Source organism: Pelodiscus sinensis, chromosome 20 (genome assembly GCF_052426305.1).
Source record: "Pelodiscus sinensis isolate ZL-2025 chromosome 20, ASM5242630v1, whole genome shotgun sequence".
Classification (NCBI taxonomy): Eukaryota; Metazoa; Chordata; order Testudines; family Trionychidae; genus Pelodiscus; species Pelodiscus sinensis.
The window spans coordinates 7,542,857-7,566,995 of record NC_143071.1 but is presented as its reverse complement, the minus strand read 5'-3'; the positions used below and the strand labels follow the sequence as shown (position 1 = coordinate 7,566,995).

At 52.6% G+C, this 24,139-nt stretch overlaps 1 protein-coding gene across 21 annotated transcripts in view; it reads left to right on the top strand.

The window, feature by feature from the left end:
• Positions 1-24,139, top strand: part of ARSG (arylsulfatase G) — a 148,536-nt gene that overhangs the window by 58,415 nt on the left and 65,982 nt on the right. For 19 of the 21 annotated variants that reach the window (XR_016347541.1, XR_016347544.1, XR_016347543.1 and 16 more), the window contains 3 exons: positions 411-491; positions 7,759-7,867; positions 22,099-22,219. Coding sequence is in view for 16 of the 21 variants with exons in the window: in XM_089771907.1 (XP_089628033.1) it covers positions 411-491; positions 7,759-7,867; positions 22,099-22,219 (311 nt within the window). In the remaining 5 variants the exon portion in view is untranslated. The remainder of the gene's footprint in view (positions 1-410; positions 492-7,758; positions 7,868-22,098; positions 22,220-24,139) is intronic. The other 2 variants (XM_089771909.1, XM_089771910.1) reach the window with 1 other exon arrangement.

The window sequence follows — 24,139 nt, the reverse complement described above, 5'->3', positions numbered from 1 at the left end:
GGTCAGCAGTATAGCGAGTCCTCAGTCAAGCGCCTGCTGAGGTAAAAGGCCATCAAGGCGCTGGAGAGGAGGGGAGCAGGACATTGCTTGCCGGGGAGCAAAGACCTGACGCAGCAGCTCCCCGCTTCCCCCCAAACATCAAGGGGCTCTGTCTGGAGCACCCTTGATTGCCACCGGCCACCAGACAATCTGCTTTGTGGAAGCTAGTGAGACTGGGCCTTCCTCACTCAGTTTCCCAGATCGAAATCAGAGTCACTCTTCGGTTTGACGCAGCTGATCTGAGTTTACGCCTGTGGGCTGGAGACTGGCATTTCTCCCGTGGCCTCCGCAGTCCGACGCATTCACTCTGTGTCAGTCCAACTTGCCTGTCTCTGGCTGTTTCTCACGCATGGTGTTTATCTCCCCTCCAGGAGACAACGGCCCGTGGGCTCAGAAGTGCGAGCTTGCAGGGAGCGTGGGCCCCTTCTCCGGGGCCTGGCAAAGGCAACGAGGTAACTTGTGAGGCTGCTGGCAATGCCGTTCCTGTCTCGGTGGCTGTCACAGGCCACCTGTTGGGAATGGGGAGCGACCTCTTCCTGGAAGGCCCTTGTTCAGATCTGGCCACCAAGCAGAAGGGAGAGAGAAGATATGTCCCTGCCTCTGGCAGAATTCACTCCCATCTGCCTGGCTACAGCGAGGCCCTTGCCAGCGTGGTTCACTTGCAGAGCTCCAGTCGCCTTGCCTGCAGAATAGATCAGCTAGTACTAAGTGGCAAGTGTTTCCCCAAAACATCCCGAGGCATCAAGCCGAATGAAGGCAAACTTGGGCCCTGGGCACATGCCCAGGGAGCCTCCTGGCCCCTCCACCATGCCATGGCTCGACTCCTTCTTACCCAGGTAACAGCCTTCAGATGGCTGGATACGTTCACACCTCTTGGAGCTGTTGGTTTAAGCTGCCTGCAGACTCAGGCAGGCAGTGTTCCTGTGCGACTCACATTTTAAGCTTTTCTTTTATTGCACAACATCATTTTTTAACTGAGCCCCTTGGTCTGGGCCTATGGTGTCATCTACTCTAGTGTCTAGGGCAGTGTTTCTTAAACTTTTTAAGAGGGAGGAACACCAAACAATAATTTTTTTTATGAGGAACACCGAGAACTTTTTGTTGAGCAAAAAAAAAAAACGGCCGGGGAAAGTTATTGAGAAAAAAAACAAAACATTGGGGTTATTGAGAGGGGGGGGGGGGAAAGTCTCCCGTCCCTTTAAGGGTAGCCATTTTGAACTCTGTTGTTCTCCGTGGCACACCGCCGACTGCCTTGCAGCACACCGGTGTGCCATGGAACACAGTTTAAGAAACACTGGTCTAGAGAGAGAAAAAACTATTGTCTGTGGCCCTGATGGAGAAGGATGCTGGGAGATGCATATAAAAGGTCTTCAAGTCCACCCAGCTCTTGAGAGGACCCACACCGAGACTTATGCTCTCTACTGAGAATTATTCTAGAGCTTGGATGTTGTCCCGGAAATGCTGAGCTCTCTCTGACTTCTGTAGGAGTTAAAGGGTGTTCCAGGTTTTTGGAAATCAGGCCTATAAAAGTGTATATCATTCTAAGCCCTCCAGTCTAACTGTATGGAGGTTTTAAGTGTTGCTGTCCCCAAGGGAGCCATCTGTGTGGTGGGTTTGATTATTTATATGGAAGCAGCCAAAAGTCTCCAGCGTGACTCAGGCTTTTCCTGCGTCTGCGTCCCATGTTATACACTATCAATATGTGTCAGCTTACATTTCCCCATTTGCTCCAGGACGGAAGGGGAGGGGGCAGTAAGTGAGACAGCATCTCTTTCCTCCTCTGTTTCCTGACACCTACCAAATATAGTAGAGGCCTGGAAGGAAACTGACGTAGGATTCTGAGAAAAGGCTGCTTGAGGGGCTGACCTGTGCCTTGCCTCTTTTTGCAATACTTTCTTGGTTATTTTGTATCGCTGCTTTTTTCTCCAGAATCAGCAAATCCGGGTTGTAGGCTCTCTTCTGACCTAATGAAAAAAATACATCGTTAGCCATATCCCCGCACACTTGTGCACAGCCAAGTGTCTGCTAATGACTGGCAGCCTAGCCCTGACTAGCAGCTTTACAATAACAAACCAGGACTAGCCATCCACTGCTCACTGACAACCATACCCACCAGTGGATAAATACCACAGAAAGGGGAGCAATTCCCTAAGGATAGCAAAACACCTGGCAGCAGCCGAGATTTTAAAAATCCCTCTGGGTATGTCTACACTACAGCGCTAATTCGAACTAACTTAGTTCGAATTAGTTAATTCAAACTAAGCTAATTCGAACTAACGCATCCAGACTAAAAAACTAGTTCGAATTAGCATTTTGCTAATTCAAACTAGCATGTCCACATTAAGTGGACCCTGAACCGGGGTTAAGGATGGCCGGAAGCAGTGCCGGCAGGGCATCAGATGAGGACTTAGAGCGTGGAGCTGCTGCCTCAGGCTAGCCGAGGGCTGTGCTTAAAGGGACCCGACCCCCACCCCGGACAGACAGTTCTCAGGGGTGCCCCGCTTGCAAAGCAGTCCTGTCTTGGAGTGCCCTGAGTGCCCACACTGGGCACATCACAGCACTCGGCCATCAGACCGGCTGCACTTGCCGCAGGCTGCCATCTGGGGAGAGGGGGCAATTGGGGGGCTGCAGGAGAGCTTCCACCCCCAGAAGCCCGCAGAGCCAGCCCAGTCCTCCCCATCGGGGGCTCGTACCCCATTCCTCCCTCACCTCCTTCCACTTACCCTTCCCTAGCCCCCCTTCCTGATGTACAAAATAAAGAAAACGTGTGGTCAAAAATGGAATCTCTCTTTATTGAACAAAACTTGGGGAGACTGGGAAAAGGAGGTGGGAGAGGGGAAGAGAGAGGGTGGGAGAGGGGAGGGCAACTAAAATGATCAGAGGTTTGGAACAGGTCCCATATGAAGAGAGGCTAAAGAGACTGGGACTTTTCAGTTTAGCAAAGAGGAGACTGAGGGGGGATAGGATAGAGGTCTGTAAAAGCATGAGTGGGGTGGAGAGGGTGCATACAGAAAAGTTCTTCATTAGTTCCCATAATAGAAGGACTAGAGAACACCAAAGGAAAGGAATGGGTAGCAGGCTTCAAACTAATAACAGAAAGTTGTTCTTGACAAAGCAGAGAGTCAACATGTGGAACTCCTTGCTGCAGGAGGCTGTGAAGGCTAGAACTAGAATAGAGATTAAAGAGAAGTGAGATAAAGTGATGGAGGTTGGGTCCATGGAGTGGTATTAGCCAGGGGGTAGGAATGGTGTCCCTGGCCAAAGTTTGTGGAAGGCTGGAGAGGGATGGCACGAGACAAATGGCTTGGTCACTGTCTTCGGTCCATCCCCTTCAGGGTCCCTAGGGTTGGCCGCTGTCGGCAGACAGGCTACTGGGCTAGATGGACTTTGGTCTGACCCAGTACGGCCATTCTAAGCTCAGAGCTCAGGGTTGGGGGTCTCAGTGGACCACCTTGATTTTCATGCACACCTGCTCCTGGGTGGCCAGGCTGGCAGCTCTCCTGCCCTAGACGGCCACTTTCCTGTGCCTAGTGCGGAGGTTCTGGACGAGGTCCACGATGTCCGCACTAGACCAGGCGGGTGCCCGCCTCTTGCGGTCCCGGGCAAGCTCCCGGGAGCCGCCAGCCTGGTCCCGGGAAGAGGTCGAGGGCTGGGGGGCATCGGGTGGCTGGCTCAAGCCGTGCCAGGTGCAGGGTCTGCTAGCTGGGTGCTGGCAGGCTTGCACCTGGCACGGGCATCGTAGCCAGCCCGTGCCCCTTTAAGGGGTCCGGGGCCGGGAGGGGGGCATAGAGTTTCCCTGGTGTTGGCCAGAGTGGCCACCAGGGAAAGCTGGGGAGGGCTAGCCTCCCACTAGTTCGAATTAAGGGGCTACACAGCCCTTAATTCGATCTAGTAAGTTCGAACTAGGCTTAGTCCTCGTAGAATGAGGTTTACCTAGTTCGAACTAAGCGCTCCGCTAGTTCGAATTAAGTTCGAACTAGTGGAGCGCTAGTGTAGCACCTATCAAAGTTAACTCGAACTAACGTCCGTTAGTTCGAATTAACTTTGTAGTGTAGACATACCCTCTGGGTTCCATATTAAACTGGAATATTTATAGAGATTTCCAAGTAAAAAAAATGCCTGTGTGACTCTAATATCTTTGTTTATTCTATAGCATCTCAGTCCTTTACGTGCTTGTCTCTGTTCTGTTGCCCGAGATCTCTTTTATAAATTTATGGATATAGTTTGCCTATTCTGATATTCCCAGAGTATAAGATCTATCTGTTCTAAACTCTCGCTCATAAATGCAGAATCCGAACACCTGCAGTGTAAAATCAATAGCAATTGTGAAGTCCCTGCTGGATTTTATGGCGTCTCTGATATTTCTCCTTTTTGGAGAATCAAACCTTTATTTGGGTAGGGTGTTTATGTGTATGTGTGGGGTTTGGGTAGGGTGTTCATGTGTATGTGTGGGTAGAAGTTTAGGGGAGCAAGGGAGGTGTCATTCAATGTTCCCTCTCTTTTTTTCCATCTATGTGTGGAATAAATGTTATGTGCACTGAGGCATGGGCAGATGTGCACCACCAGCAGAAAGTCACACTGCCAGCTGTGGGCGCTCTGCTAATCAGCTGGACGGCATTTGACTCTCTCCTGGGAGGTCGCCCAAGCACTCAGCTTACGGGGAACACTGTTGTTAGTGTTCTGAGTGCCATTTTCATATGATACGGATTTTCATATGGGTTGGGTGAGACCAAAAATTAGCTGGCAAGTTTACAAAAGGACATTGGTTATTAGTAAAAGCACTCTGCAAGCAAGCTGCCTTTCCCTTAGTGCCTGATCCAAATCCCAGGAGTTGGTGAAGGGCAGCGGTTCCCAGCCTTTTCCAGATGGGGACCCATTTTGACAATTCAGGAAGACTTGGTGACCCAGGGCAGTTCAAAAAATGTGTGAATGGCTCCTTAAGAGCCACCTGGGGAGACGCCTGGTGACCCTTTTGAAATGTAATGGCGACCCATATTTGGCCTAGGGTTTCGGATGAGCTTTAGATTAGGCTCTTACTGAGAGAAAATAGCAATACTGAGGTCCTGCCTTTCCCACCTTCTCCATGAGTAGCATACAGCAGAATAAAAGCTTCCTCTCTCCTCTGCAGCAGCCCCCCAACCCATGGGGGAAACTGTCATCCCATCTCTGGCTGGGGGGGTCCTTAGCTGAACCTCTGGAAGGGCTGACATGGCAGTGGAATACCCTGATGTGTCTGTAGCGATGCACCTGCCATGTAAGGTGTCGTTGGAGGTGCGTTGAATTTGCTGTGGAAGGAATTAGTAGACTCATCACCACCCTTCCAAGACATACGAGGATGGGTTCCCCTGTTTTGTGCCTAGTCACTGGAAACGCCTTCGCTTTCGGCTTGTCATTGAGCTGGATTTGTTATTACTTGCAAGGGAATGTTCCGTCCTGCCTGGTGTCCAGCTTCTGTAGAAAGCCTTGGCCTTTGAAATGTGATGTCATTGCACAATTGTGCAACCGGTATTAGTGAGAAAAATCCATGTGGCTTTGTGTTTTGTTTTGCTTCGCCTGTCGAAAGGGCCGCTGTGATTTCCTGTTTAAACTTAAAGGCAGCACAGTATGTGGAATAGACAGCAAGCTAGTGGCTATTCCTTTGACTCTTTCTGTGGGCTATGACTCGTTACGGGTTTGTATACAAATCCCTTGACTAATTGTGTGTCGGTTAATTGAGCTGTAACTTGGTACAAGGGAAATGTAATTTAAAAAGCACAGGGGCCTCTTTTTATTTGGATCACTAGCAGACTTACCCGGCGTTGTTCAGGCCTCTTCTCCTCCCCGACAGACAACCCCCCTCCAGCCTGCCTGGGACCTGTTCATTCATCTCCTCCCAGTACACCTCGCCTCCCCATCCACCCAGGGCCTGTGCTTTCACACGTACCCCAGGCCACCCCCCAACACACCCAAGGGCCTGTTCTCTTCCCCCCCCCACAATTCCAGCAATGAGCTGGGGGGGAAGAGGTTTGTGGCAGGGGGGCTATTTATTGGTTTGCTGGCAGGCAAGATGGTGGAATCCCAGCCCTGCTAGCCGCTGCCTTGGTGGTGCAGCTTCCCCCAATGGACATGCTGCAGGATAGCTCTCCCCTGCGGGCTCGCTGCCCCTGGTGCCCACTCCCATCCACGTCCCTCCGAACAGCAGCCCCTCCCTGTGCATGTTGTGGGAAACTGTCCCTTTCCTGGGGCTTCCGGATGTCCTGGCACAACCAAACCCTGACCTTGCTTTCAGTCAGGAGAAGATGAAGCTGCATAGCAAATTGGGTAGCCCTAGCTCTTACTGTTTAGGAAGAGTTCTTGAACAGATAGATAGATAGATGGGGGTGAGGATAGATAGATGGATAGAGGGGGTGTGGGGACAGATAGATAGATGGATAGATAGATGGGGGTGAAGATAGATAGAGGGAGAGTGTGGGGATAGATGGATAGATAGAGGGGGTGAGGATAGATAGATGGATAGAGGGGGTGTGTGGGGATGGATGGCTGGATGGATAGATAGATAGATGGATGCATACGGATGGATGGATAGATAGATACCTAGATGTGTATGGATGGATAGATAGTTAGGCAGGTAGATAAAAGTGTGGGGAACTGGGGATAGGTAGGTAGCTAGATAGATGTGCAGGGATGGATGGATGGATAGATAGATGTCTGGGGATGGATAGATAGGTAGGTAGGTAGAGGGATGGATGGATGGAGGGTCAAATTAAAAATCTGGTATAGAGACTTTTTTAAGCCATAGATTACATACCACAGTTAGTTCTGCAATTTCATATTTGAGTTCCTGCAGAACTCTTGGGTGATACCCCATGGTCCTGGGGACTTATTTAGGTTATGTTTAACCACTGGACTATATTTCCTCCCTTGGCAGAGCTAGACCCAGGTTTGTTGGAAGATGACTTAGTGGGTAATTAAGAGCCGGAGAAATGATGATGCAGATTTAGTTTGGAAGGTGCAGGCCTGGCAGGTTTGTGTTTGTATGCTGCTTCAGCAATCCAGAAGGAGAAGCTTTCGTGTAGCGGAGTTGTTTGCAGTTGGTACTGTATGAACACATGCATGTACACACCCCGCTGTAGCCAGCCCCTGAGGCCTGCACATAGAAACAAAACAGAGTCAGTAGTTACCACAAGCTAAACGTTTCCTCTGTGTGTTAAGTTCTCACACAACATCAAAGACTTGTGGAAATAATGTTACACCAGCTACATGAAACCAGCACTGCAGTTTTTCCATTGCTCATTAAAAGGGATAAGAAGTAAAGGTACTACTGGGAGCTTTGGTCTGGAAGGGACCTCCATTCTCCAGCCAAAAATCATTGTTAAAAAGGGCAAAAGTTGGAAATCCAGTTCAACTTTTTCCTCCTCTGAAAAAAGAACTCTGTAGCATTAAAACCCCCACATGTTGGAAAGACTCAAAATACACAAGGGGTTAAGCCATGCATGGGTCTGGTGTTGGTCCCGGGTGAATTTCATCCCTAAAGAAACTGGAGGGATGGGAGGAAGCTACTCTTTTAATTCACTTTGCTGTAGGGATTTTTTTTTTCCTGATATGGCTTCAGTTTTCTGTTGCAATTCTCTTTTGCAATAATTGCTGAATAATTCCTTCTCTTTGTATGAGGAGAGGTTTTGGTTAACAAAAAGCTCCTGTGAAGGACGGTCTCTGTGAGAAGACCTGTCTGTCTTCCAGGTGGGAGTGCAGCCAAGCAAACGACCTGGGAAGGGGGACATCGCATTCCAGCGCTGGCTTATTGGCCTGGCAGGATCCCTGCAAATGTGACAAGTGCGGCACTGTTGAGGTAGGAGGACAAAACTGTTGCGTTTCTTGGCACCTGGGGACTGTTTGTTTTGTCATTAGTGCACACCAAGATTTGTGGGCTCTGGCAGGGACTAAAATTGCATCAGAGACAATGGAGTGTCTCCTGCTTGTTCCAGAACTGCATGTCGCCCTGGGGCGCAGCTAACTTAGCTGGGGAAGGCATGTGTTGCCAGGCGAGTTAAAAGGTCACTGCGTAGCTCTACAAGTGATCCCTTCAGCTTTGCAAACAAGGGGATTGTCTTAAAGTAACCGGCAGTGACCCTTGTTTGTTATCTCCAGCCTGGGGTAAACTGTGTGCCGGATAGCCTGCTCCTAAGCCTCCTGCACTTTAATGCTTCAGCAAAGAAGTACTTGAAGGCGTTCTCTGTGTGGATTTATGTTGGCTGTTAAGTAGGGTTGCCAGATACTTTCATAAAAAATACCGAACATAGCAGGAGGGAAAAATTGGTTGAGCAAAAAACGGGACCAAACTTGTTGAGCAAAAAAAAAAAAAAGTCACTGTGCCTTTAAATCCCCCCACTACCACTGGACAAGTCAGGGGAAGAATGTCTCCACCAGCCTTCTGTCCGAGAAAAACAGAAAATATCGGACAATTTACATGTCTGGTATTTTCTGTTTTTTTTTTTACTGGACAGAGGCCGTAAATACCGGACTGTCCGGGCGAAAACCAGACACTTGGCAACCCTACTGTTGAGAGCCCTCAGAACCCAGGTGGAGAAATCTCTTATCACTGTCGTGCGAATGAAAAGACAACAGCTTTCTCTTTCCCCCAAGAAGGCGGCTTAGGAACATGAAGGAGGGAAGCTGGGGCAAAGAGTCGGGTGTTACACCAGGAGGCAGGGAGGTGAGACGCTGCTTGAATTTCTTCCAGCAGCGAATTTCATAAGCATGGTCTGTCTGCTGTGCAAGTTCTTCGCCCATGGTCCCATGCCCCTCCTGGGGCACTGCATGGCAGGGAGTGATGTGGGTGGCCTAGCAGGGGATGCTCTCTTCTCCAGGCCAGTTGCACTTGAGCACACTGGAGAGGGCAGCGGCGGATATAGGGCAGGGCGAGCGAGGCGGCTGCCCCAGACCCCGTGCTTCAATAGGCCCCGTGCATGCACCCCGTGCACGAAACTTCCGGTTGGCTGCTGCCAAGGCGCATGCACAAAATTGTGCCTCCCCGGGCCCCGCGTTGCAGCTCTGAGCCCCGCAAAATTATCATCCGCCCCTGGGAGACGGAGAGGGTCTCTCCAGCACCCAGGAGTCCAGGTGGAGATTTGAGAATAGTGGTGGTCGCTGGATTACTCACGTGTCCTGGGGAGACCTTTGTCAAGAAGCCGGCTGCTGACCCCAGCCACCTCTCTGGCTTACAGGGGAGTTGAACCACAAGACCCCCTGGAACAGTGTGTTTGTTTTCCTTGGGTGAGCTCTGATGCTCTAAGCACAGGACTGGACGCTTGTGAGAGGAGGCCTGGATCTCACATCGTCCTTCTCCCAAGCTCAGAATGTGCTCTCAGGGCATGACATGAGCTAAGAACCGACAGGCCACCGAGGCTAGTTAGGGGCCCCCTCCTCCATTTCCGTGGGCCGCAAGAGCGTCATAACCAGGGTGGTTTTGCTCACAGCGCTGGTGGACCTAGAATTCACAGGCGGCGCCCATGGAACCGCGGAAGCGCTGGGATTGGGTGCAGAGGGAGCACCCGGCTCTCTCTGTCAATGCTGTGAGCAATCAGCACGCACCTCGCATCACGTGTGTGTCCCTTCAGAAATACCAGTAGGAGAAAAACGATGCGGATGGAAACCAGCAGAGTCTGGCAGCCCTGCACGTGGGCAAAGGTAAACAAAACGTCTCACAGAGAGCCCCGATGCGCTTTACCCACTGGGAAGCGAAGCACAGTCTCTCTGCTTGGTGCTGACAGATGAGCCATTGCTTAGTGGCGCAAAGGGCGGTAGAAGGAATCCAGGATCCCTGCCCGACATGCCGGGCGGATTGTTCCTGCCGAACCTCAGGCTGGGCTGGCTCAAACCTCCATGCACGTGGAGCCAAGGACTGCGTCTTGTGCGTATCATGCAGCATTGGTGGAATCCAAGTCTTTGTGCTTTTCTCAGGCCTTAGTTGGAGTGTTGTGGCCAGTTCTGGGCACTACATTTCAAGAAAGAGGTGGAGAAATTGGAGAAGGAAGGCTGAAAGAACTGGGCTTGTTTAGTTTGGAAAGGAGAAGACTGAGAGGGGACACGATAGCGGTTTTCAAGTATATAGAAGGGTGTCACGAGGAGGGAGAAAAATTGTTTTCTTGGCCTCTGAGGATAGGACAAGAAGCAATGGGCTTAAACTGCAGCAAGGGAGGTTTAGGTTGGACATTAGGAAAAACTTCCTAACTACCAGGATGGTTAAACACTGGAATAAGTTGCCTAGGGAGGTTGTGGAATCTCCGTCTCTGGAGATATTGAAGAGCAGGTTAGACAGACATCTATCAGGGATGGTCTAGACAGTAGTGGGTCCTGCCATGAGGGTAGGGGACTGGATTCAATGACCTCTCAAGGCCCTTTCCAGTTCTCCTGTGCTATGGTTCTTGTGGAGGGCCAGCACCAGTGAGCCCTGCCAGGACAGCCTGGGGCAAAACTTCCTCAGAATTAATCCCCCGCTGCAGAGAAGAAAGGGATTGTGATTGTACCCAAAAGCCCTGCTCTAGCTGATCAGAGCAACAGGCAGTCACAGGAAGGTGGAGGAGGGGAGCGGGAAGGACTGGACGCTGCAGGGAAGGGTGTAAAACTCCCACCCCAGCAAACAGGCGTGCAGTTACCGAATGCATTGCAGCACTGAGCGGGGAATGGAGAAACTGGGGGTTCCCTGCTGCTTTGACTTCTACCAGCGCCAGCCCTGCAGGTTGGACACTGCGACCTCTCGGAAGCTGCCAGAGTTTCAGGGTGCCCTGTCGAGGCTGGATTGGGGCTGAAGGGTGCTTGCCGGCCCTCAGAAATACCCAGCTCCAGAGTGACGTATTTAAAGATGCCGCTTTCCAATCCCGCACGGTCCCCAGGCAATCCAGCTGTGTGCACTGTCCTGTGAAACCCACTCACAAGGCTGGGGGGTGCAAACCACCGTCCATGCAGCTCTTCTACTCAGGTCCCTGGGGTCACTTTGCACCCACAGCTAGGGGTTCTCAGTCACGGGACTGACATGAGCCCAGACCCAGTGCTTGTAGCCTGGCCTGCCTCCAGTTGCCTCCTGTGCACTGCCAGGAAGTCGATCTTGTACAAGGAAACTGAAAGACGACAGACTCTGGGGAGGTTTAAATAACACCAAGTGTGTGACGCAGACCAACAAAAGGCAGGAAATTGCTTGTGAAGGGCTGACAGCCTGGCCGCTTCAAGGAATTCCCCTCAACAGGCCACATCCGGTGGTGATGTAATTCAGCAGCTCCACAAATGGGCCTCAGTGAGTGTCAGTCACACCAGGACTGTTGCAGGAAGAGCAGGAGTATATACGAGGGTGTTCAACAAGGCGGAGCCCTGGGCTACGTCTAGACTGGCATGATTTTCCGGAAATGCTTTTAACGGAAAAGTTTTCCGTTAAAAGCATTTTCGGAACAGAGCGTCTAGATTGGCATGGATGCTTTTCTAGATTGGCAAGGACTTTTGCCTGAACAGGAGCAGCATAGTATTTCCACAAGAACACTTGACAATCTTACATGAGATCGTCAGTGCTTTTGCGGAAATTCAAGCAGCTAGTGTAGACAGCTGGCAAGTTTTTCCAGAAAAGCGGCTGATTTTCCGGAAAAACTGGCCAGTCTAGACACAGCCCTGGGGTTTTGTAGACAGTCTAACAGATTGGGCCCAGGGCGGTGTTATCCTGAGGCTGTGGGGGTTTATACCTGACGTTCATGCCAGTTATGGGTGCACCACCAGGAGCCTTGAGGACTGTAGGTATAGCAGAGATGACAGCTGTGCCTGCTTCACCGGGACAGATTTTCTCTAGGGGTCTAAGTTCCCCCTAAACCATGTGGCCGTGCAGGTTCCCATGAAACCCCACGCAGGGGCTGAGGGCTGCAGAGATCTCTTCCTGAGCCTTGAAGCTGCTGGAGCCAGCGTGAAGAACCCCTCCCTGCCAGTCCCAGCCGGGAGCTGCCCAGGTAAAGCCCAACCCCCTTCCCCAGCTCTGAGCACCCTCCTGCACCCCAAAGCTCATATCCCCAGCTCAGAGCCTGTACCTCCTCCTGCACACCAACCTCTTTCACTGAACCCCTCCCCAAACCTGGAGCCCTTCTCCGGCACGCCAAACCCCTCATCCCCACCCCAGCGCCTGCACCCCCAGCCGGAGCCCTTGCACCCCAACTCTCTGCCCCAGCCCCGAGCCCCCTCCCACACTCAGCATTCCTGGGCCTCACTCCCGTCACAGGGATTTTGCTGTGTGCACCAATATCACCAAAGTCACCTCCCCTTTGATGCACATAGGAACATTCATCCCCGGAAGTGCTGGGAGGGAGGAGGAGCTAAGTGCAGGGTCCCCAGTATGCGAGAGACAAGAGCGAATGGGGGTGTGTGCAGGCTGCAGGTAGAACCCCCTGGGCCGCACGTTGCCCACCACTGGTCTAGGTGCTTCTGGGGTTCTCATCCCTGCGGCCACCGAGCACCTGGCAATCACTCCTGGACGTTATCCCTGTGAGGAAGGGCAGGGCTGTTCTTCCCATTGTACTGAGGGGAAACTGAGGCCCAGAGAGACTAAGTGACATGCCCAGAGTCACACAGGAAGCTTGTGACTGAGCCAGGAATGTGAATCGTTGTCTCCTGAGTCTCAGCCCAGGCAGCTGGAAAGCCCCCGGCAGGTGCAAAGCTGTTGGGTCTCGAACTTTTACTCTCCCCCCCTGGCAGCAGGGGGGCCTGTGAGGGACTGTGGCAGCCAGGGTGGGAATTGCCAGCCCTTGCAGCCACTCTGACCTGAGTTGCCGGCTGAAGCAGGCACTGCTGTGGTCTCTGCCGCATTCAGTCCTCAGGGCTCCCAGCGCTGCACCTTTTACCGGCATCATCCCATGGCTCCCTGGGCCCACCCCCCATTGGTGCCAGAATGAATTCTCCTGCCATGGGCCTTGTGCTGAGACATGGTCCTTCCCATCTCCTGTGCCTGCTGCCCCTCCTGGCCCTGGAGAGCATAGATGCTGCCTGAAATTAACACCCTGGAGGAAGGGAGGGTGCAGGGCTGTCCCGAGGGGGTGTGGGCCAGGGGTAACTCCGCCGGGGCTCAGAGCAGTCCCCCTTCTGCAGGCTCCACCTTCGTTCCATTCCTGCCCTGTCCCTGCTCCACCCCTTTCCTGACCCAGGGGATTACTGGGGGCCGGGTGTGGGGCGGCAGCAGGGCTCACCCCCTCAGCACTCCCCACAGTGGTGAGAGCGGAGCGGCCTGGCAGCAAGCTCCGCCCCGCCCCGCCCCGCCAGAGTAGACGGTTGGGCGGCGAGGGCTCCCGCCATATGGGCGAATGCGGGAGCGACGGTGACCCCTGCTGCTTCGTGATGCCAGAGTGAGGTGGCCACTATGGGGCCCCAAAGCATGGGACTTGCGGTGGTCACCCCGAACCGTCCTATGGGCGGGACGTCTCTGGGAGGATGCAACACCCCACGCCCAGGAAACGCAAGCGGCTGGCTCCCTTGTGAAAGTGGCACAGCTGTGTAGTAGCCTGGCTGCACTCCAGCTTCTCTGGCTCTGGCATGCTAGTGCCACCGGCATGACGCGGACTTGGGAAGGACTCTGCCTGCTTTGGAAGGACACCACGGCTGGGAGGGAACATCCCCGTGGAGTTGGGAGCGGTGGATCTGAATGCTGGAGGAAGGTGTACGGGGTGCAATGCCCAGCCCTAATTGAAGCAGGCAGGCCAATGGCTTTCTTCCCCTAGGGGAAGAAGCCAAGCAGCCAAGTCTCCCAGGGTGTGTCTAGACTGCATCCCTCTGTTGGCAGAGAGATGCAGATTAGGCAGGTTGACATTGCAAATGAGGCAGGGATTTAAATATCGCACGCCTAATTTGCATAAAAATGGCCACCACGTTTTGCCGATGCAGCACTTTGTCGGCAAAAAGCGGCAGTCTAGAGGAGGGTCTGTCGAGAAAGAAAGCCTTTTTCGACAAATCCTGTAAACCTCCTTGCAGGAGGCATAAGGGATCTGTCAAAAAAGTGATCATGTAACCACTGGAAAATTTCAATGGTTACACATGGGGGGCAGGTGGCTGCCGTTTGCCATCCCACACTGCTGCCTCTGTATCAAAGGCAGCAGCATGGTGGGGGGAGGAGGAGAGGCAGCTCTCTGGGAGCTGATGCACGCAGGGAACTAGCCTTTTAAATCACCTGTCCACAAATACCGGCTTCCACCTGCCCTCCCCCATGCTGCTGTCTCTGTATCAGAGGCAGCAACCCTGGGTCAGGAGGAGAGAGGGGGCAAAGCCAGCTCCCTGCATGTACCAGGAGGCTGCGTGTAACCATGAACGTTAACCGACGAGCCCGGGCTCCTCAGTTAACCGGGTGCACGGTTACACTTTCACATCCCTCTGTGTTCTGCGCGGCGGTCCTGGAGTGAGCCAGTCGGTCAGTGGGCAGCAGGGCTGAGCCATGGAAAGCGAGTCAGAACTGAACAGCAAAATGCTGATGCACTCTGCATTCTCTTTCACACACGCTGCCCTCCCGTGTGCCAGTGTGAATGCGAATGTGCAGCAGCTAGCAAGCTTCCACTGAAAGCTGCCATGTCTAATTGCTTAATGATATTTAGTGGCAGAGGCCTTTACCATTCTCCTCACGAGTCAAAAGTAGGGCCCGAAGTAGGTCACTGGGATGAATAAGGAGCAAATTGTGCCATCCTTTACCACACACTCTTGGCAAAGTTCTGCAGATTGAGCAAAGCTCAACACTCAGATTATCAGAGGCTTTACATGGCTTGAGGTGAACTGAAAGAGAGCGGCTTTCACTGATGTCCTCCAGGATCCTTGTCAGTTACTTGCCGTTCTGCTTCTTTGATTTTTTTTTTTTTTAAATATTCATCTTGGTTCGTGCCTGCAATGAGCTGGAAGGAACACCTGGAGGAACTTCCAGTGTTGTTCAAATAGACATGGACCCTAAGCAGAGAGTTGGAATGTCTGTATTTACCCACAGGTCTCCTTAGATTACAGTGTTTGCTATGTAGCCAAAGCATCTTCCCCTTTCAGAACTGACACATTTTCCCAGCTTTCCTCCTGAGAGTCATTCTTCTTGCATCACACTGGCCTCCGCACAGCTCTTGGAAATTGCGTCTGTGCATTGCTCAGGGGCATAGACACATTCACCTAGAGAGGTTTGGATGCAATTGTGGTAAATGGTCGGGAACAGCTGCACTGATTCATAGCAGAGGAAGTGGGTTTTGTGTTTGAATGTCGCTGTCCCAGAAAGGAAGTGCCATCCTCTATTTATTGCAGCCACCTTGAAAATACGAAAGGTAACACAGGAGCTGAAGTGCAAAATTGTTAATCTTTGAGCTGAGCCTCAGCAGGACTGTTGCAATGTATTTGTGCCGGTTGACCTGGCCTGGGACTGAGTTTTGTCAGCAGTCTTAGAAGTCTCTGGATCCAGTTTGTGTCTTCCCAGCTCAGCCGTCAGTGAACTTTGAATCCTGAGATACCAGCTAAGAAAGAGCTCTTGTGTTAGAGCCGAAGACCTGGAACGTTGACAGGAAAGATGAATTGTCATCAAAGCGTCTGTTACAGCATGAAACCTCCTGACATCTGTGATCTGCACTTCATATCTGCAGGGGATTCTGGAATGTAATACCCCCGGAGAACTCTGAAATCTTCCTGATCAAACGCCAGTCACAGGGGAGACTGCCCACAGAGGGGATGGGGAAAGAGACTAGAGTCAGAGTGTCACATGCAGCCTAGAGCCTACAAAGAAGGGCGTTACAGACTCAAAGCTTGGCTCTCGTTCAAGACTCCCAAAACAGGGTGAGCCTGAGCCGTGTTCTGGAATAACCCCAAGCGTCCGTGGCCAATCTAGACGCACTTTTCCACAAAAAAGCCCTGATCGCCATTTTCATGATCGGGGCTTTTTTGCGGAAAACAGTACTGTGCTGTTTACACTGGCCCTCTTGCGCAAATGATTAGCGCAAGAGGGCTTTTGCCCGAACGGGAGCAGCACAGTATTTCCGCAAGAACACTGACAATCTTACATGAGATCGTCAGTGTTCTTGCGGAAATTCAAGTGGCCAGTGTAGAGAGCTGGCAAGTTTTTCCGCAAAAGCAGATGATTTTGCGGAAAAATGTCCCAGTCTAGACACAGCTGATTTGTTTAATTTGGAAAGGAGAAGACTGAGAGGGGACTTTCAAAGTACCTAAAAAGGATGTTACAAAGAGGAGGGAGAAAAAATATTCTGCTTCATCTATGAGGATAGGACAAGAAGTAATGGGCTTAAATTGCAGCAAGGGAGGTTTAGATTGGATGTTAGGAAAAAATTCCCAACTATCAGGGTGGTTAAACACAGGAATTAATTGCCTAGGGAAGTGTGGAGTCTCCATCACTGGAGATATTTAAGAGCAGGTTGGATACTCATCTATCAGGGATGGTCTGTGGAGTTTGGTCCTGCTGTGAGCGCTGGGGACTGGACTTGACCTCTCGAGGTCCCTTCCAGTTCTAGTATTTTTAGAATCTATGATTCTGAAGCCAGACCCTGAGGTGTGTGGAGCATCTGCAGCTCTTCTGGCCAGCGGGGGGAGCTGCAGGCAGGGGGCAGCCTCGGAGTTGGCTCTGTGAGGGAGCTTTAGGGCCATGTCTACACTACGGGCGCTGGAGTAGTGCAGCCAGGACCGGCCCGAGGTATTCTGGCGCCCAGGACACGGGCGCGCGGCACCGCCCCTGGGTGCATGGTGCATGCATGGGCCCACCCACTTAGGGAGCGCAGGCCCGCCCCTGGGGCGCACTGCGCATGCACAGCCCAGCTACAGCTGAAGGCGCACTACCGCGCGTGCCAGGCCAGGTAGAGCCCCGCGGCCGTGGGGGAAAGGGCGCTGCTGGCCGGCGCCGCAGGGATGCAGGTGGGCCAGTGCTGCGGGAGCCAGGCGTGGGGCTCCTGATGGCAGATGTAAGGGACGCCGCACGCCCCTTACAGCTGCCATCAGGCGCCCCCCAGCAGTTGGCGCCCTGGGCAGCTGCCCGGCTCGCCCATGCCTCCGTCCGGCCCTGAGTGCAACCCCACTCAGTGACAAAAGGGGGGTTTCCGTTGGTGTAGGAACGCCGCCTCCCCGAGCAACTGTCACTAGGCTGAGGAAAGCTGGTCGGCGTAGGCAGGATTCCTCTGCGATGAGACCCGAGTGTTCGCTGTTTGGAGCCTGATTCATTTAATAGCCTAACCCAGCGGCCGGCCTCTAGGAGAGGGTGTTAGCCAGGGCCTGCCTTTCTGCTCTCCTCGGCGTCGTTTGGCCGCTCGGTGTCTTAGCAGCCGGAGAAGTAGGAGCCTCAAGTTCTTCTGCTTCCAAGTCAACGCACCCGGGATAGTACCAGGCAGCCCAGGCCAGAGGTGCTCCCCTTGGTTTCCAGTCTTGCTGCTTGACTCTTGAGTGTTGGTTGAGTCAGGAGTTCAGGCCTGGGCCCTGTCAGACCTGGCACTTGGACTGCTGCTTGCAATGGCCCTTCTGCGGCAGCCCAGTAACAATAATCCACTCCCAGTGCCCCACGAGACAGGGAAGGTGCAGGGCCGTTTCGCCTTCCTCAGGCCCGGCGAGCTAAGACGTAGGTTCGGCGAGTTACCCGAGATCCCAGCACAAGTCTGAGCTCCTGCCAGGGGGGCTCGTGTCTTCAACAGTGGCACCTGCCCCCGCTAATGTTGGCTGCCTAAAGCAGGGGTGTGATCAAGTGGCTCAGCCCAGCCGCCTGGAAGCACCAGGGGCTGAAGGAGCACTGACAGACTCCCCCACGTGCCTGTCAGTGCTGTAGCTGGGACAGAGACCTTTGAGGAGCCCAGCAAGCAGGGAGTTACCACCCTGTTCAGGCAACTTAGGCATGTGGGAGATAAGGGCCTCTGAGAACACGGAGAGCTTCGGAGGTTGCAGTTCTAGGGCTGGGGGCAGTTATCAGTTATGTTTCCTTATTCTATCCAACGCCCTTTAACGTCTCAAGACTAAGCCCCTGAGGAGGGGGTGGTGATGGTTGCTGACTTACTCTGCCCACGATGGCATCCCCGTGCCCTGAGACTTGTAGCCTTTTTGTAACTTTTGTAGGAGCCCAGCATAAGGGGCCTTCTCAAAGCTGCTTGCTAGAGGTTTCGTAGTCCAAGGAGCACCGGCTACGGTTTTCATAGGGGCCCACGCGCCTAGCTATTCTGGAAAGTCAATGGGAGTTAAGAGTCGAGATCAGTGGTGGGCAACTTGTGGGCCATGAGGGTTGTGTGTGGCCTGCAAGACATTCTATATACTGTTGCCCATGTGCAGTGTTGCCTGATTGCTCTGGTTTCTATCCATGTTGATTTTTCCCTACCAGTATTACTAACGTGACACACATGTAAAGCAAGAGCATGTGAAGCGAGGTGCGTACTGATCGCAAACAGTATTGGCCGTGCGCTCCCTCTGCATCCTATCATAGCGCTGCTACAATTCGATCGGCACACCCCGCAAGTTCTAGGTGCACTTAGCAAAACTACCCTATCCCAGGAGACCGTCTTGGTTACAACAATCTTGCGGCCCGCTCAGGCTACGTCTACACTGCAGGGTTTTTGCGCAAGAAGTCTTTTATGGAAGAGTTCTTAAGCAAAAACTTCTTGCGCAAAAGTGCGTCCACACCTCAAAACGCATTTCCACACTGCATGGACGCTCTTGCACAAGAAAGCTCTGATGGCCATTCACCTGTGCTTTTTCTGATAGGCTTTTTTTGCACAAGACACCCCTGCGGAGCGTCCACACATGCCTTTTTGTCCAAGAGCTGTAGCGCAAAAAGGAGTTATGCCTTGTAGAAGGAGGTTTACCTACACCGCAAAAAGCCCTCTGTTCTGTCAATTGACTGTAGATTTTCTTGCGTAGAAGTGTGCCTGGGGTGTGGATGCTTCACGGGTTTTTACGCAAAAACCACCGTTTTTGCACAAAAACCTATAAGTGTAGCCGGAGATGAAGAAGGGCCACTCATGTAATCCACTCTCTAGCATCGGCTGCCCTCTTCAAAATCTCCAGCCCCATTGTTTCGTATTGAAGCAGGCTGTGAACACTGCTGAGCTCTTACCTGGCAGTTTAATCTGTGGATCTCAACATGTTTTTAAACATGAAATGTGCCCATGGTCCAGGGAGCCCTGGAGAGTGTCACTCATCCATACTGACATCCTGGTTCCTTTATAAAGGGCTGGGACTGTCCTGGGAGGACATATCTGTCCTCAGAGTCAGCATGGACCTTGTTTTGACCATCCTAGATTGCCTGGCATGCACGCTTACTGGTGGCTGTCCACGCCAGAGAATGTAGGAATCATACATGGCACTCATGGAAGTGCATAGGGATGTTAAATATGGAGTAATAGACTAATCGAATAGTGGAGGCATTTTGCATTGGCTATTTGATTAGTCGATAGGGTGCCTTTACCTTTGAAGTGTAGCAACAGCTGTTGCTACATTTCAAAGGCAAAAGCACCGCGTGGAGCCCCGGGTTAGCTGGGGACTCCCTGGCACTGCCACTTTGAAACGCCATGGGGAGCCTGGGACCAGCTGGGGTGTCCCCAGTCTGCACACAGCGTTTCAAAGCGGCAGTGCTGCATGGAGCCCAGGGTCAGCAGGGGAGTCCCTAGCTGATCCCAGGCTCCATGTGGCGCTGCCGCTTTGAAACGCCACATGCAGCCTGGGGACACCCCAGCTGGTCCCAGGCTACATGTGGTGCTGCTGCTTTGAAATAGCCCTTCCTCTTCCCCCCTTTCTTGCTGCCTCTTTCTGACAGAGGCAGCAAGATGGAGGCTGGGGGAGGGAAGCGACTAGTTGACTGTCAACTAGTCGTTCACATCCCTAGGAGTGCGTTCATATTTGTGCTTCACAACAGGGAGGTTTAGAAGAGAAGCAGAGCTACAGAGAGTGAGGGTTAGATGAGGGGGAACAGAAAGGTGGAGAGCTGGATTTGCTTCTTATCTCACTGGAGTTGTGCCTGCTTCTGACAGCGGTGAATTTAGCCTGGAAAGGTTAAATGACTTACCCAAGGCTACTCAAGAAGTCAGTAGCAGAGCCGGGAGCTCAGTGATTCCTGGTACCAGTCCCATGCTCAGTTCACCAGACCATGTTCGTGTCAATCGGCACATTAACAGTTGGCTGCGGTCCACAAACAGCAGGAAGAAACTCCTGCCCTTCCCTTTCCTGGCCTTAGGGGTCTATACAGCGCAGCTCCTGGGTGGCAGGATACTGAACTGCCTGCTTCTCTCTCGGTCAGGATCTTAATACATGGAATAACTGAGCATTAGCCCAGAGCAGTATTTTGTGGCTGAGCTGTAAACCCCTGAGAAGAGAGGATGATGGTGGAAATGCTGACGGCTTTTCGGTATAAATGCACAAAACAGCACTGCTCTCATTTTCCAGTCTGGTGTCTATGACTTCTCTGTGCAATGCATAAGTGAGACCACATTTTCCTAGGCTACAGGATCTGCCGTAAGTGGAGTGAAAAGTGACTGAGTTAGCACTTTCCCTTCAGAGGGTAACTTGGCACCTTCCAGGAGGCCTTCAGAAAGGGTTACGAGGCTCTCCTGCAGCTGCCTTGCCGGCTTCCTTGCTGATATGGACTCCGGGTATCCGAGCACCTGGAGGCCTGTAAGATTCCTCTGTGTCCGCAGTGCTTGTGAATTCCTTTCTGGAAGGAGATATTCAGCCCTGCCAGCAGGGAGGTTGGGACAGTGGTGGGCAACCTGTGATCCACCGAGGTTCTGTGGGTGGCCTACGAGACATTTTGTTTACCGTTGCCCACGCGCAGGGTTACCAGGTTCTTCAGGTTTCTGCCCATGTCTGTTTTTTCCTGCCGGTATTTCTAAATTGTCATGCCCATAAAGCAGGGGCACGTGAAGTGAGGTGCATGCTGATTGCACACAACATTGGCCGTGGAAGTCGTGTGTTCCCTCTGTCTAGTCACAGCGCTGCTACGGTTCAGTCGGCACACTGCAAATTCTAGGTACAGCAGCACTGTCAGCAAAATTACCCTATCCCGGGAGACCATCTTGTTATGAAAATCTTGCAGCCCCCTCACTAGCCTCGGTTGCCCATGGCTGATGTAGGAGTTAGGGCAATGGGCTGGCACTTGGGAGAATTAGGTTTCCAATCCCACCTGCTTATTGTGCATATTGAGGTAGCACTGAGGAGCCCCAGATGTGGACCTGAAGGCCATTGCGCTAGGTGCTGTACAGACAGAATATAAAGATACTCCCTACCACAGACACCCTTCAAGACCTTAGGTCTCCATCTGTGACAATAAGGCTTCCTACCCTCACTTGAGAGATGAGGACACATTGATCGAGGGCAGTGAGAGATGCTCAGATGCTGCAGAGGTGGGGAGCAGTGTTCCCTCTAATTTTTTCCATTCATGTGCAGAGTAAATTTTATTATGTGCGCTGAGGCATGTGGATGTGCACCACCAGTGGAAACACATGCTGTGCGCAGGTGTGAGTGCTCTGCCAATCAGCTGGGCGCCCCCTAAATCTCTCCTGGGGTCAGTCTCTCTCAGGAACACTGGTGTGGAGGCCCAATAAGTGCCTGGAGAGAAACCATGTTCCCTCACAGCTCTGGCCCTGTTCTACAAGGCTGCTGGGCAAAGCCCATTTTGACCCATTCTCTCGTATATGTAGTAGTGAAATTGTCCAACACATCCTGTCGCTGGGGGGCTCACGCTCCTGGGCTCTTTCCAGCGGCTGTGTCCTTTGGCACATTGATTTGTGTAAGACGTGCTGGCTTGTCTCACATACACGCTTGCTAGCTTAAAAGGGTGCTAATCGATACAGGTTACCAGGCATTTCCGTCTCCTCCACAGAGCATGCTGACAGCCAGCTGGGCCATTCAACTCGCCACGGCTGGGGATTATGGTAGCTTCTTGGATGGGTGCCCTGACTTCCAAGCACCATTAGCTCCGATAAGTGGGAGGATCGAACTCCAGAATTCCCCAGGGGCTCTGGCGTTTCTGTCAGGCCTGGGAAGAGCTATCTGAGGGATAGGCGCAACTGCCCAGGGGTGTGGATTTTTCCAGGACGTTGCCTCCGTGTTCTAATGAAACTTTCCTCTTCGCTCCAGCGCCACGGACATTTTCCCCACCTTGGTGTCCCTGGCAAAGGCAAGTCTCCCTCCCCACCGGCGTTTCGATGGCTCAGACGTGTCCGAGGTTCTCTTTGGGCAGTCGCACCAAGGGCACAAGGTACGTTGTGCATTCTCTTCAGCGTTCTGCTGCCGGGGAGGGAGGGGGGAAGGTATTCCAAACACCACCTCGCTGAGGGCGAGTTGTTAAGCCTTGGGCTCCGTGTGTCACTGGCATCACCAGGAGCTGCCTGTGAGTAGCCAGAGACCACAATTTGGTCCTTGCCCCTTTCGGTTTTGCTTGGCAGTTGACCTGTCAGATCTTGCTCCCTGTGCATTTCATGGCTGAGATGCAGCGGGAAGAACGCCACCCCAAGCAGTATGTGGGTCACCGTAGCACTAGCATGAAAGATAAACAAAAATCCCAGGCACTTGAAGCCAGCGGAGCGTGTCTGTCTTGATCTGACCAAACAGCGTTACGATTAAGCTCTTATGCGCTCTGACCTTGGCTTGAACAACGTGCCCATTATCAATCTGTAAGTAGGGCAGCCCGTCCCGTATCCTGCCGCATTCAGTCCACATGACAATAGGGCCATCTCCCAGCATCCTAGTGCATGAGAAATGCGGTTAGCCGAACCACCACTGCACGGACATGTTTTCGGAGAGTTACACAAGATGTTGGCGGCAGGACTCCGCGGTCGTTAATGAGTATCCCATAGCTAAAGTCATGGTGAAGCTCATTGCTTTAAAAATCTGTCCTGCTCGGGAGCATCTCAAACTGGCTCCCGGTTGGGATTTGCTGTCCAAATCCCTTGCATGTTTGGTATTTAGTATTTTTTTATGGGGCCCTTTGTTGATGCCTGAGATAAACAACAGAGGTGGGGGAGAGATGGAGAAAGCCCATTGGCTGTGTGAGTTTGGATGACCCTTATTACAATGAGTGTATAGTGATGGGTCGCAGTGAAATGCTACAATTAGCAGTGCAGGTCCCGTTTCTAAGCAATAGTCAGGGAATTAACGTCTCGAGTGGCCATTTGCCTGGCTGTGGCTGAAAGCCTCAAAGCAGTTCCAGAGAAATATAATAGCCACAATAGAAGGGCTTGGGTTCAGAGATCTGCTAGCACGGGGGTTGGCAGCCTTTTCAAACCAAAGGGCCAGACTACATCAAAATTCAGAACAAGCGGTCAACAAAAGCCGGGAGAAGGCGGCCCATTTGCAGGGCTGAAAATATGCAAGTTCATAATGACTTGATGATGAATAATCGCATGTGTGAAACATTGTACTCACGGACTTGGACTTCTGCTGCTGGTGGGGGTGCAGTTTGTGGATGTGGGGCTGCAGGAGTCAGGGTTGGGGTGTATGAGGGGCTTATAGAGGATTGGGATATGTGGGAGGTGCAGGCGACAAGGTGCTGGAGGTGGGAAGTAGAGTATGGGGGGGTAGGCTCTGGGGCTGTATTACCTTACCTGGCCAGGGCAGGGCTGGATGAGGGGCCAAGCCAGGACCACCGCAGTCAGATCATGGCCTCCCCTCCTATCCGTGCTGCAGCAGGAGGGGGGCTGCCGCCAGCCCCTTCCTACTGCCAGATGGGGGCCAGGCTGCAGGGACTGCCCCAGGATCGGGGCTGGGCCGCACCTGAGCCGGGCTGTTGTAGAAGTTGCGGGGCCACCAGGACTGGGCCACAGGGTCTACCCCAGGAGCACGACAGCTGGGGACAGACCATGGCTGTCAGATGGGGGCTGGAGCCAGGCCGCTGCGGACAGATGGAGGCATCTGCTGCCTCCAGCTCCTCTCAGTATCCCAGCTGAGAGCATGCACCCGCCCCTACAGCACATCCTCAGCCGGCCCTTCACATGAGCAGTGTGTCCCAGCTGGTTCTTGCTGGGGCATAGCCGGTTCTTATCCAGGCACACTGCCTTCCTTTCGCCTCTGGTTCAAGGTGAAATAGACCAAAACAGACCCTCTTGACACGAGTAATGACGCTCTTTTAAAATGTTGAATCCATTGTTCATTTGAATGTCAAAAGTTGTGTGTGTTTTGG